The sequence below is a fragment of the Brienomyrus brachyistius genome, unplaced genomic scaffold (genome assembly GCF_023856365.1).
Source record: "Brienomyrus brachyistius isolate T26 unplaced genomic scaffold, BBRACH_0.4 scaffold34, whole genome shotgun sequence".
Taxonomy (NCBI): Eukaryota; Metazoa; Chordata; class Actinopteri; order Osteoglossiformes; family Mormyridae; genus Brienomyrus; species Brienomyrus brachyistius.
The window spans coordinates 1,967,096-1,980,184 of NW_026042309.1; the positions used below are offsets into that span (position 1 = coordinate 1,967,096).

Here is a 13,089-nt window from a genome sequence, read left to right on the forward strand (position 1 = left end):
TGCTCACTGACAGTATTACAGACAGTAACCGTCTGTACTGACAGCTGCCATAGAATCTGCATACAGAGATTTTATAATATTAATAACATGTGATCCCAGGAGATAAGGGGCAGCTCTGCCGGCAGCCTGCTCACTGACAGCATTACAGACAGTAACCGTCTGTATAGACAACTGGACCTTGAGAGAGACAGGTCCTGGATGGAGGGCAGGGGGCACCGATGATCTTTTCTGCTGTCCCTACGGTCCGCTGCAGTCTCTTCCTGTCCTGTTTGGTGGCTGCTCCATACCAGACTGTGATGGAGGAGCAGAGGACAGATTCAGTGACTGCAGTGTAGAACTGGATCAGCAGCTCCTGTGGAAGACTGTACTTCCTCAGTTTTCTCAGGAAGTACATCCTCTGCTGGGCCTTTTTGAGGATGGAGGAGATGTTGGTCTCCCACTTCAGGTCCTGGGAGATGGTGGTACCCAGGAACTTGAAGAACTCCACAGTAGACACCGGGCTGTCTGATATGCTGAGGGGGAGCAGTGATGACGGACGTCTCCTGAAGTCCACTGTCATCTCTACAGTCTTGTGCGTGTTCAGCTCCAGGTTGTGCTGACTGCACCAGAGTACCAGCCGCTCCACTTCCTGCCGGTATGCAGACTCATCACCATCCTGAATGAGTCCAATGATGGTGTCGTCCACAAACAGGATCCTGGCATAAGTTCCTGGACGGTTGAGATGTTGCAGTATATAATGCAGCCCCATATTCACTTAATCATCCACCGACCTGTCCTGTAATGTCCTTCAGATGGGCTAAAACCAGACGTTCAAAGGATTTCATGACCACAGACGTCAAGGCGACAGGTCTGTAGTCATTCAGTCCTGTGATGGTGGGTTTCTTGGGGACCGGGATGATGGTGGAGCGTTTGAAGCAGGAGGGAACTTCACACAGCTCCAGGGATCTATTGACGATGCGGGTGAAGATGGGAGCCAGCTGATCAGCACAGGTTCTGAGGCAGGAGGGGGAGACACCGTCTGGTCTGGGGGCTTCTTGGATTTCTGTTTCTGGAACAGCCGGCTCACATCCACTTCGTGTATTCTGAGGTCCAGGGGGGAGGGTAGGGGGGTGATTGGTGTGATGGAGGTCGTGGTTTTTGTACTGTACTGTGTAGATGTACTTTGTTTAAGTACATCTGCCCTCCCCTGGTCTGCTGGAATATCACTGCTGTATACATGCACCCACTGCAGTCACCGATCCGCCTGTCGATCTCCCGCTCCATCCTTCCCTCACTCGTGAACAAGACCCCGAGATACTTAAATTCCTCCACTTGGGGAAGGACCCCCTCCCCGACCCGGAGAGAGCACTCCACCCTTTTCCGGCTGAGGACCATGGTCTCGGATTTGGAGGTGCTGATTCTCATCTCAGCCGCCTCACACTCGGCTGCGAACTGCTCCAGTGAGAGCCGAAGGTCACGGTCCGATGAGGCCAACAGAACCACATCATGTGCAAAAAGCAGAGACCCAATCCTGAGGCCACCAAACCGGACACCCTCAACACCCTGGCTGTGCCTAGAAATTCCATCCATAAAAGTCTAGTGACCCGCGTCCAGGGGAAGGAGAACGTGAATCCATGTTTTTACTCCTCATAAGAGGTCTAATGACCCGCAGTTCGTCTGGTTCCTCACCCAGGACCTGTTTGCCTTGGGTGACCCTACCAGGGGCATAAAGCCCCGGGCAGCTTAGCTCCTGGGATCACTGGAACACGCAAACCACTCCACCACCATAAGGTGTCGGCTCCAGGAGAGGATGTTGATACATATATTTATAAAAAAATGTGGCATTGAAATTTTGCACTGAACCTCTTTACTATGTGTAATTATACACATGGAATATAATACAATGGAATCTCTGAGTCCAGTTCATGAGTTTGATGTAAAAATGCTGAGTACTCGATATTGTGTATTTATCTATGTATCTACTTACCCTTCATGTTCACAGAGGCCCCAGCAGGAATCATCTGGTCTGGATCAGCATAGAAATGGATGGATCTGCTTCTGAAATGCGCCCCCCTGTGGGATGTAACAGAAAGAGCCCTGAGAGGTAACAGTGTTACAGCCCACTAGCATGCATGTCTCTCAGGGTCTATAGTCAGGCCATAACATGAAAGTAAACTGGGCTCCTAGCTAGGGCTGGTCAGTGGGCATCACTTTAATATGTGTAGCTTAATAAAAAGACCTCGCCATCTTCTGTCTTCACCGTCTTCTTCCACAATCAGCCAGTTCTTTTATACTAGAGGGGAGCAACAGACCATCCCTCCTATACAAAATGGCCACATAACAAAACTAAACAAACAAACAAAAACATATATAAACAGGTAAAAAGGAACATCAGTCAAGTCTAGTTGTGGAGGTTTTTGACAGTAATACTAAAAGTTTCATATAATATCTAAATTTTAGATGAGACAATTTCCTTAACAGCCGACTGTAAATAAGTCTGTTTACATCAAGATCTTCACAGCATATCAAAGTACATGAAGGCAGAGCAGAAGGCTAAACAGCAGTGTGATGTCGTCCCCATTGTATGAATTATATTTATACCATGAGGGTTTGTTTCCTCTTGCTGCCCACAGTGTCCTGATGGAGAGAGCAGACTCCCCTGTACCCAGCTGTGTTTCCATGAAGAGTGACGCGTCAATGGGAGAACCACTCACCTTCAGAGAGGGACCTTTTCCTACAGATCAAAGGTAAATGTGCATTTAAACAAACACTGTTAGGGACATTCAGACTCTCAGTCAAATGGCACAGAGACACATACAAGCTATGAGGAAATAACATATTTATAATGGATGCACCAATTTTTACCTTTAACAGATTCCATCACCTTGAGAATTTAAAAGTTTTGTCTGTATTCTATATAAATATCATCTGAGGTAAATGGATGAGGATTACTGTAAAACCTGACTTCCTGTGAGCTGGAATAGGAAGTTATTTAATCACAAAGTGGATTTTAAATTTCAATCCTCAGCACAGAGCTAGAAAAAACTGGTTTGCCTGTTCCCCCCCCCCCCCCGCATGTCCATTAAAGAATGACTCGACAATAGATTGTCAACATGCGAGACAGATGCTTCTGTGTTAATAAATATTTTCACTCATGAATCCATTAGATTATGCTCAGACTAAGGCTTTAGTTTAACATGTTTAATGGAACAATGTGGCTTAATAATGAGGCAGGATCATCAAAAAAAAAGAGAAAAACTATTGGTTTGTTTGCCAAAGGTGACAATTAAATTTTGCTGATTTAGTGCAAAAATAAGTAAACATTTTTAGAAGTGAATGAAATTTCTGTAGGATAACAAATTTAAAAAGTACACAGAACACATAGAAAAAATCCTGAAAATACCATATAGTTCAGTAAATAAATATAGATAAAAAATTTTAAATGGTTAAAAATGGGACGTTAAGGCTGGCTGTGGGGGCTGCACATCGACAGCAGGCATTGTGGTGTCTAACGGCAGCAGGGAGGAAAGATCCCCAGTAGCGCTTCTTAGCTGACGGTGGGGGAATGAACCGGTGGCTGAAGGTGCTCCAAGATAGCGCCCCCTGGAGCCTCGGCTGGGTTATGGACCGGACCAGTGGGGCCAGTGCCCTGGGGCCTCAGGATATTAGTGGCTGTGAGTGGCAACATTTACAGTGTAAGCCATGAAATGCGCCCCCCTGTGGGGTGTAAGAGAAAGAGCCCTGAGAGGTAACAGTGTTACAGCCCACTAGCATGCATGTCTCTCTGGGTCTATAGTCAGGCCATAGGGTGCTTGGCACACGCCAGCCGCCTGGGGCACTTGGCACGGTTTTTCAAAAGTCTTGCTGAATGTGTTGTCATAGCAGCACATCCAAATCAGAGCAGGTTTGTTCTGCGTAAACAAGGATTAGCTCACACACTTAATAGTGTCCGTGCGTGGAAATGGGTTCAGTCATGGCCTCGCCATTCATATACGTAAAATCAACAAACACATACATACACACACAGACTCATACATGCAAACATATATATATATATATGAATGAAATGCTGTGTTTGTACTTCACTTTAACTTGTTCCCATGTCCTGCATGATTGTGCGTGTATTTTGTCTGTAATTATGACAATAAAACAATGATGAAACACTGGAACCATAATACTACATTCAAGTGATAAATACAATAACTAAAAATGACATTTAATTTGTCGGACACTTTTTGCCAGCCGTCTTTTCTGGTTTGGGTCGCTTTTGATGTGTTTCCTTTAGTAGATACTAAATCTTTGAATCCATCATACTCCTCTGTAGCATTCCCCTCGGATTGATGGCCGAAAGACTTGACTGATGGTTCACGATTTATTTAAAATAAATTAATTACCAAAAAAAAACGTAGCCAACGTAAGAGCTTGTGCCTTTACCGGGGGGGTTTAAACCATTTACAAAATATCATAAAGCAAAAGACAAACACGTTCTTCGCTTAGCTTAGCTTAACGATGTTCTGGTAACCGAAAAAAACGGAAGTCCCTCAAAAAAAGGGGTCCCACTAAATAAAACTACATAAGCATAAATGAATGTATACAAATGAATACAGAATACAAACGTATATTAAAAATATGCAATATGCACCTCAATATGTTTTGTAACATTAATTAGTCTCATGTCAAACCTTGGGGTTATTTACACTCCCACCAAAATTATGTGTGTTCCAAGCAATACCCACAAACACAAATAATTTTCAAATCTGTATCATTTGGAAAATAAAGCATAAACATCAGTGAAATGTACTTAAGTAGCTTCTAATAACAAGACTAACCTCTGCACTGGACGTTCTAGCACTGACAGCTTACCAAGGCGTTCCCCTTTCTCGCTAAGTCTCCTATCTCCTATACATATTTTACCCTTTCTTACCAGTCCATCTTCATCAGTGACAGTCTCTAAAATCCGTCCCAGTTTCCATTCACATCTGGGTAACAAGTCATCCACAAGCATCACTGTATCTCCCGCTTGTACATTTCTCTTCGGTGTGTGCCAACGCTGTCTTGCAATAATAATGTGGAGATGCTCCCTTTCCAGTGACTCCAAAATTGTTCCGCCAGTTACTGTACTCTGCGCCATCTCCTTTGTCCATAAAGGTCCTCCCTAACAAACTTCCCTGGTGGAGGTAGAGCCATGTTGGACTTCATTGTAAGTAGATGATTGGCTGTGAGTGGTTCCATACTATCAGGGTTGCACAGGTTGTCCACAGTAAGTGGTGTTGAGTATAGCCATGACTTCATAAAACAACGTTCGCAGAGAAGTACCGTTGAGTCTGCAAGAGGCCAATGATAATGTGGAGTTCAACACACTCCTTATGGTCCTTATCTGGCTCTCCCACACACCTCCGGCGTGACAGGAGTGAGGTGCGTTGAAAACAAAATCACAATGGTTTTCGGATAGAAAGGTGGTGAGTCTGGGAGTGTCAAGTTCTTGTAAAGCTTTGTTCTATTCGTTCTTTGCCCCCACAAAGTTGGTGCCTTGATCACATTGGATTTGTCGAACAGCACCACGAACTGCAATGAAACATCTCAGACCATTTATAAAGGCACCAGTGGACACATCCTCTAACATTTCACTATGGATCGCTCATGAGCAGAAACAAGTGAAAAGCAAACCATATCTTTTATGCTGCTTTCTTCCCTCTCTAGCGGTAAAGGGACCAAACAGTCCATGCCACACTATGAGAAAGGTGGGGAGGGCTCTACACCTTCCTTTGGAAGGTCACTCATCCTTTGACCTTCTGGAGGTCTTCTGAGTCTCTGGCAAGTGACACACTGCCGGATAAAAGATGCAACTGCTCTGCTTATTCCAGGAGTCCAATAGCCATTGGATCTGATTTCATTGATGGTAAAGCCCTCGCCTTGATGTTTTACTCTTTCATGATAATGACTAATTATCAGCTTAGTCAGATGATGGTTTTTTGATAAGATCACTGGGTGTCTGAGTAAGTTGGAGAAGGATGATCGACTGAGCCTTCCTCCCACCCTGATTCTGCCATCTGCATCTAAAAAGGCTTCTACTGTAGGTGCTGCACCTTGGGATGATCTGGCAGCCGACCTCCCTTTTTCAGTAACGTTATTTCTTGCTTGTACACCTGCCTTTGGAGGTGTTTGACCATGACACGCCCTGCACTTTCCAATGCACTTACATTAGCGGGGCCATTTATTTTTCCTTTAACTCGTCGCAAAAGGCATGAAATGGCCTTAGTAGCCTGCAACCATGATGAGAACTCGGACAAGCGGTCAGCAGCACTACACCCCTGTATGCAGTGTTCCAGTTCTTCTCACCTCTGGATCACCTATTAGAGGTTCCAATACTACATCTGTTATTATCAATATTTCCTGTTTCCAGAGGAACACAGAACCACCAAACCAATTTGAGGAAAACAACTCATTTATGGTTTTCCCTCTAGATTCTTTTCCGTTGAGACATGACGTCAAGTTGCGCAGTTGGACGGGCGAGCAGGAAGAGGGGAAAGACGAGGCAGGCAGGGAATTCAGGGTTTATTAGGGAACGGGAGAGACAGGGCAGACGGCAACAAACTCAGAGTAACTAACATTAACTAACATTAATGACAAGTCTGGGGAAGAAGGACTCAGACGTGGACTAAATACACAAGACAAGCTGAAAATAACAGGAAACAGCTGGGCACGATCGGGGAAGCACATGTGGATGATGAGGGGGTGTGGCACACACGAGGATCGGATGAACTGGGCGTGACACATAAAGCCATTGTTGAGGATTTGTATTGTGGCGAAATGTCTGAACCTTATTGGCTACGAACATGTGAAAGCAGTGGCGGACTGGGACAATAATTCAGGCCGGGAATTTGACTCCACTCCTAGGCCACCTCTGCTGCTGCAGTCACATTTACCAATAACTTTCACTACATCAATCACACGTTCCAAGGCCATGCCTTCTCTTTCTAACCTGGTCTCGATGGACGGTCATTTGCTTATCAGTCAGAAGGGTATGGATATCTGCTTTGTTGACTCTAAGAAAAAAGGTTTCAGCACTTTCTCTATGGATACTGCTTCTCTCATGTTCTTGTACTCTCTGATGGGTATGTTTCCAGGCCTGCATACCTCCTTTGACAAATGCACTGTCACTGCCTAAAGGTTTTGCAAATGCAAGACATACTGAGTAGAATAGGGAGTGATTACTTTCATTGTATGTCAGCCATTTTCTGTTTGTGCCACCTTTTGAATGTAATACATCAGGAATGGCTCTTTCAGATGTTTGAATTGGGTGATACTTAAAAAAAAATCTAAATCCTTAGACTGTGGACGGGCAAAATAATCAAAAGAGATATCAAGGCTTTCACTGTCTCCTTCACCTTTCCCTGAATCATTCTCTCTCTCACTCTGCACATCTAGTTGCTCTGCAATATGAAATAAGCGGGTTCAATAATCTGTATTTATAATTGTGCAGCCATCAGTTGTATGTCCCCAAAATCACAGTCCTACTACTGATCTTGTAAATCATAAAAAGCACATGTTGTTTAAAAAGTATAGCCTGCTGCCTGCATGTTTAGTTTTGCTTATCTTAAACTTTACCTGAAGGTTCCTGCTCTGACTCAAACGCTGAACTGTCCACCACCTCTAGCTCAACAGCAGGAGCATTTGCAGCACTAGTGCTACTGACGCTTCCTTCGTCACCTTTTCAAAATAAATAAATAAACAAACAAACATTGTAGGCTACATATTGTAGACTAGAAATGAAAAATCAAAATAACTAATACTGTATTCTTTTCCATACCATCTACTTGGTTTATTTATTATTTAAAACAATTTGACCCACTAACACTATTCTGTCTACTTTTTATTCATTTTTATTTATTATATAAAAAATATGCTACATGTAGACGAAACGAAACTTGACACAGCACAGCAGCACTTACATATTGTTGCTCGTTTGCTGGTTTAATTTTATCTATTGTGATTATCTAAGTGATTTGGATGAAAGTGTTCGTCTGCCAAATTATTATAAATATAATGTAAATGTAATCTTGACCAACCTGTTCCCTTACTGGCGAACATGGCTGGGATTTTGCAGCAGCTTGCTGCGTCTGCGGCCAGTGCTTTTTTCTTTTTTATACGCTCCCTCTCTGCTCCTCCTCTGCGTTTACGCTCCATTTTTTGAACGATTTAGTCAGATTTACCCTGTCTCTGGATATAGCCAGATATTAGGCAGTGCGTCACTGACGTTGGGTCATGTGGGAGTATAATTTTCCCTCCGCCATTGCCTGATTCGTAGATTGAGAGATCCGTCAATTAATTCGTAGTTGCACACCAGCCTATCACATGCCAGGCTGATCGACTGCACAGCGGCAGCCGGCAGGCCAGAACGACCGTCAGGCCACCGGGAAATGTCCCGGTGCTCCCGATGGCCAGTCCGCCCCTGTGTGAAAGCATCGTGCATCATTATCTATGTAGCCCAGAACTACTTTGTAGTCAGTCCAGAAGAACTCCTCCACATTCGAATAACTAAGCTCTTCTCTAAGCATATTGCTGACTGTAATTGAGACTACTGCCGCTGATAATTCTAGCCTTGGTATGGTGGCCACCTTTGAGGGAGCTACACGGGACTTTCCTTTGATGAGAGCACAATGGACCTTTCCTTTCTCATTCTTGACTCTTGGATAGGAGCACTGACCATACCCTAAGGTGCTTGCATCAGAGAAGTGGTGTATACCTCTCCTCATAACCCTTCCAAAATTGAGAGGTAAGCAGTATCTATCTATGTTCATAGTCTTTAACTTGACAAGGTCCCTTTGCCAGCTCTCCAGCTCCTCTGGCAGTGGGTCGTCCCAGCCAGTACCTTGGTGGCACATTTCCTGGAGGATCCTTTCCCTTTAAGGAAATATGGAACAAGGAACCCAAGAGGATCGAATATAGAAGCAAGGGTAGACAATATTCCCCATCGTGTCATTGGTGGTTCCTTTAGAGTGATGTTAAACTTAAAGCAATCACTTTCTGTGTTCCACTGAATCCCCAGCGCTCGTTCCAGGGGGCTGTCATTGAAAGTGATTTCCTTTGCCTTACCATCTGCAGCACGCTCTGATGAGGGTGTGCTCTGTGAAACAGCATGGGTGTTTCACACAAACTTGTGAAGACGAAGGCCACCCTTTGCACATACCTCTCTTGCCTCCTGTGCTAACTGAATGGCCTTCTCCACTGTTTCCATGCTTGTGACTCCATCATCCACGCAGAAATCTCTATCAATAAAGTGGGACCCTAATGGATGAGTGTCTGCTCTCATTAGCTAAACGTTTAAGTCCATAGTTTGCACAGCCAGGAGACGATACTGCTCCAAAAAGATGTTCCTTCATTCGGTATTCTTTTGGCTGTGGACGCATGTCTCCATCTTTCCACCACAGGAAGCGCAGATAGTTGCAGTCGTTCTCCTTGACATGGAACTGATGAAACATTTTCTCTGTGTCACATGTCAGAGCAATGTGATGCTGCCGGAACCTAAACGTCAGTTAGATTATTAATCATGTCTGAACCTGGAAGTAGATGTTCGTTTAGGCTGGTACCATTGTCCTTTGCAGAGCAGTCGAACACAACACACAACTTATCTGGCTTTTTTGGATGGTAGACACCATGGTAGGGAATGTAATCTTGTTTATATTTCTCATCCTTGCAGAATTTACGCCCTAAATGTCTGAGCCTGACTTCAGCAAGCTGCCTGTTATCAGGTAAATGTGGCCGTTGTATAAAAGGAAGTGGCATTTCATAACGTCCTTGGTAGTTTTTCTTTATACCTTCCTTGAGCCTGTCCAGGATAATTAGATCCTCTTGAGAGTTTGCCTTAAACTCTCCTCTGACATCCTTGAAATCCAGCTCCAGGACTTGAAGTATATCTGTTGGTGTTATTAGACGCAGCTCCTGTACCGCAGCTCGGTGACTAAGGCGAATTCTGCGGTTGTATCAAGCTAAGATGTTGGGCAGCCAACGACACTCCATCCTAAGTCTGTCAGCACAGCATATGGTTCATTGTCTCCACCTAGTATCACCTGTCTAGGCGCCAGCGATCCTGAACAGTTGTACCCAATTAAGAGTCAAACATCACAGCTGAGGAGGGGTGGTATCTTATCAGTTATTGCAGCAAGGTGAGTCCAGCGTTTAGCAGTTTCGTGCGTTGGAATGTGATCACGATTGAGAGGTATGCAGTCTTTGGTGTATGCAGGAGGGAGATCAACGTGCACCGATGAATTGTAACCCCTTACATAGAGTCCTGATACTCTCTCACTCTTCATCACCATATTCTCTCCCAACATGGTGGTGAGTTTCAGCTGCACTGGGTAAGTGTCCATTTGTAATTCATTGCTCACCTCTTTGTCAGTGAAAGTGCTGTCACTGTGCGTGTCTGATAAAGCATGTGCAAGTTGTTCCTTTGCTGGATCTTTGACACAGGATACCCACACAGGTACAATCATGGAGGTGCTATGTGACTGTTCTTGACTGGTGGCATTAAGTGACATAGCAGCTGTAGTTTCCTTACATTGCTTGTAGCTGTGATTATATCAGGCACCGGTTGGTCTTCCATTCTTCTCATAGCTGTAATCATGAAGACTAGTGGGGCGCCTTCTCCTGCATACCTCACAGCTATGGCGACGACGGCATTCCTTTGCACAGTGACCTGGTTTTAAACAAGCATAGCACAGCTTATTGTCCTTTACATATGAACTTCGGTTCTCAGGAGACATTTTCATAAGACTAGGACATCTGTGGAGCTGATGCTTGTTACACTGGCATCAGATGCATGGAGTCCATACTCTGTCGTTAGTTGATGTCTCTTTATCCCTGCCAACAGTGGCTTGAGTGCTGAGAACATTAACCCTGTTTCTTTTAGGTTCCCTTGTGATTATTTTATCCTGGTATGAATCCACTGAGTGAAGTGCATGTAGGCAGGTGACAGGATTGCATGCAATTTCTGCCTCAATTGATATGAATCTGGCAAAGTCTTGGAGAGATGGGAATTCGCCACCTTCCATGAGGGCTACCGTAACCCGACGATTCCAGCGCAATGCTAACTAGTCAGGTAGCTTCTGAATTAATGTTTGATTTTCCCCACAGTCACTCAGTATGTCTAGGCCCTTTGCATGAGGCATAGTTTGCAAACAGGCATTTAAAAATCAGAAAATGTCTGTAACCCTTCGGCATCTTTGGACCGTATTTGTGGCCATTTTGAGAGCCTCTCCGGAAATGCCCTTTGGATGATGAATGGCTGACCGTGTGGCTGACCGTATGGCTGACCGTATCACTGACCGTATGGCTGACTGTATCGCTGACCGTATCACTGACCATATGGCTGACCGTATCGCTGACCATATGGCTGACTGTATGGCTGACCCTATGGCTGACCGTATGGCTGACCGCATCACTGACCGTATGGCTGACTGTATGGCTGACCGTATCACTGACCGTATGGCTGACCGTATCGCTGACCGTATGGCTGACCGTATCACTGACCGTATGGCTGACCGTATCGCTGACCCTATGGCTGACCGTATGGCTGACCGCATCGCTGACCATCTCGCTGACCATATTGCTGACCGTATCACTGACCGTATGGCTGACCGTATCACTGACCGTATCACTGACCGTATGGATGACCGTATGGCTGACCATATCACTGACCGTATGGCTGACCATATGGCTGACCGTAACGCTGACCGTATCACTTACCGTATTCCTGACCGTATGGCTGACCGTATCGCTGACCGTATGGCTGACTGTATGGCTGACCGTATGGCTGACCGTATCACTGACCATATCGCTGACCATATCACTGACCGTATCACTGACCGTATGGCGGACCGTATGGCTGACCGTATCACTGACCGTATGGATGACCGTATGGCTGACCGTATCGCTGACCGTATCGATGACCATATGGCTGACCGTATCACTGACCGTATCACTGACCGTATCACTGATCGTATCGCTGACCGTATCGCTGACCGTATCACTGATCGTATCGCTGACCGTATCACTGACCATATCGCTGACCGTATCGCTGACCATATCGCTGACCGTATCACTGACCGTATCACTGACCATATCGCTGACCGTATCACTGACTGTATGGCTGACCGCATCGCTGACCATATGGCTGACCGTATGGCTGACCGTATCACTGACCATATCGCTGACCGTATCACTGACCGTATCACTGACCAAGCTTATTCCAAGCATCTTTGCATGCCTCATCATCACTTTGGTAGAACGTGCCCTCAAGACATTTATGAGCAGGACCACTGATATATTTCTTAAGGTAATACAGCTTATCTGCTGAAGAGATACCTGTTCTCTGAATGAGTACATAAAGGATGCCTTCCATTCAATAAAATGAATTGGATCCCCATTAAACACAGCAGGCTCTGGCATTGGGAGCCTGTTAACGGCTTTGCTGTTCTGAATAGCTTGAGCCAGGTAAGACACATCAGTGAGGGATGGTGTTGTGACATCATGTGAAGGCTGATGTCTGTCATAGGTGCTTTGTAGTCAAACTTAAAGGTCTGGCCATCCATCCATCCATCCATCCATCCATTTTCCAAACCGCTTATCCTACTGGGTGGTGGGGGGTCCGGAGCCTGTCCCGGAAACAATGGGCACGAGGCAGGGAACAACCCAGGATGGGGGGCCACCCCATCGCAGGGCACTCTCACACACCATTGACTCTCACACGCACACCTACAGGCAATTTAGCAAGTCCAATTAGCCTCAGCATGTTTTTGGACTGTGGGGGAAACCGGAGTACCCGGAGGAAACCCCACGACGACATGGGGAGAACATGCAAACTCCACACACATGTGACCCAGGCGGAGACTGCATGCGCAACTTCCTTCACTGCTGTGATCCCTGAAGCGGTTAGTATTCTGTAATAAAGTAGGACATTCCAGAGGGAGTGGCGCACGCTGATGACATCATGCACATTATGTCTACTGGGATGGAGAACAGGTGCAGGATGATGACATGTTTAATGTTTCGTCATATTTAGGCAACAGTATCGCCCCAGCTAGTGGGGACCCGGGGACCAGCTGGTACAGA

The 13,089-nt window shown here is 45.5% G+C and overlaps 1 protein-coding gene across 1 annotated transcript in view; it reads left to right on the forward strand.

Moving 5' to 3' along the window:
• The window catches only part of LOC125721590 (NLR family CARD domain-containing protein 3-like), a 41,816-nt gene that overhangs the window by 4,836 nt on the left and 23,891 nt on the right, over positions 1-13,089 (forward strand). The window contains exons 2-3 of the mRNA XM_048997556.1: positions 1,982-2,083; positions 2,613-2,726. Of these exons, the coding sequence (XP_048853513.1) occupies positions 2,022-2,083; positions 2,613-2,726 (176 nt within the window). The 5' untranslated portion in view covers positions 1,982-2,021. The remainder of the gene's footprint in view (positions 1-1,981; positions 2,084-2,612; positions 2,727-13,089) is intronic.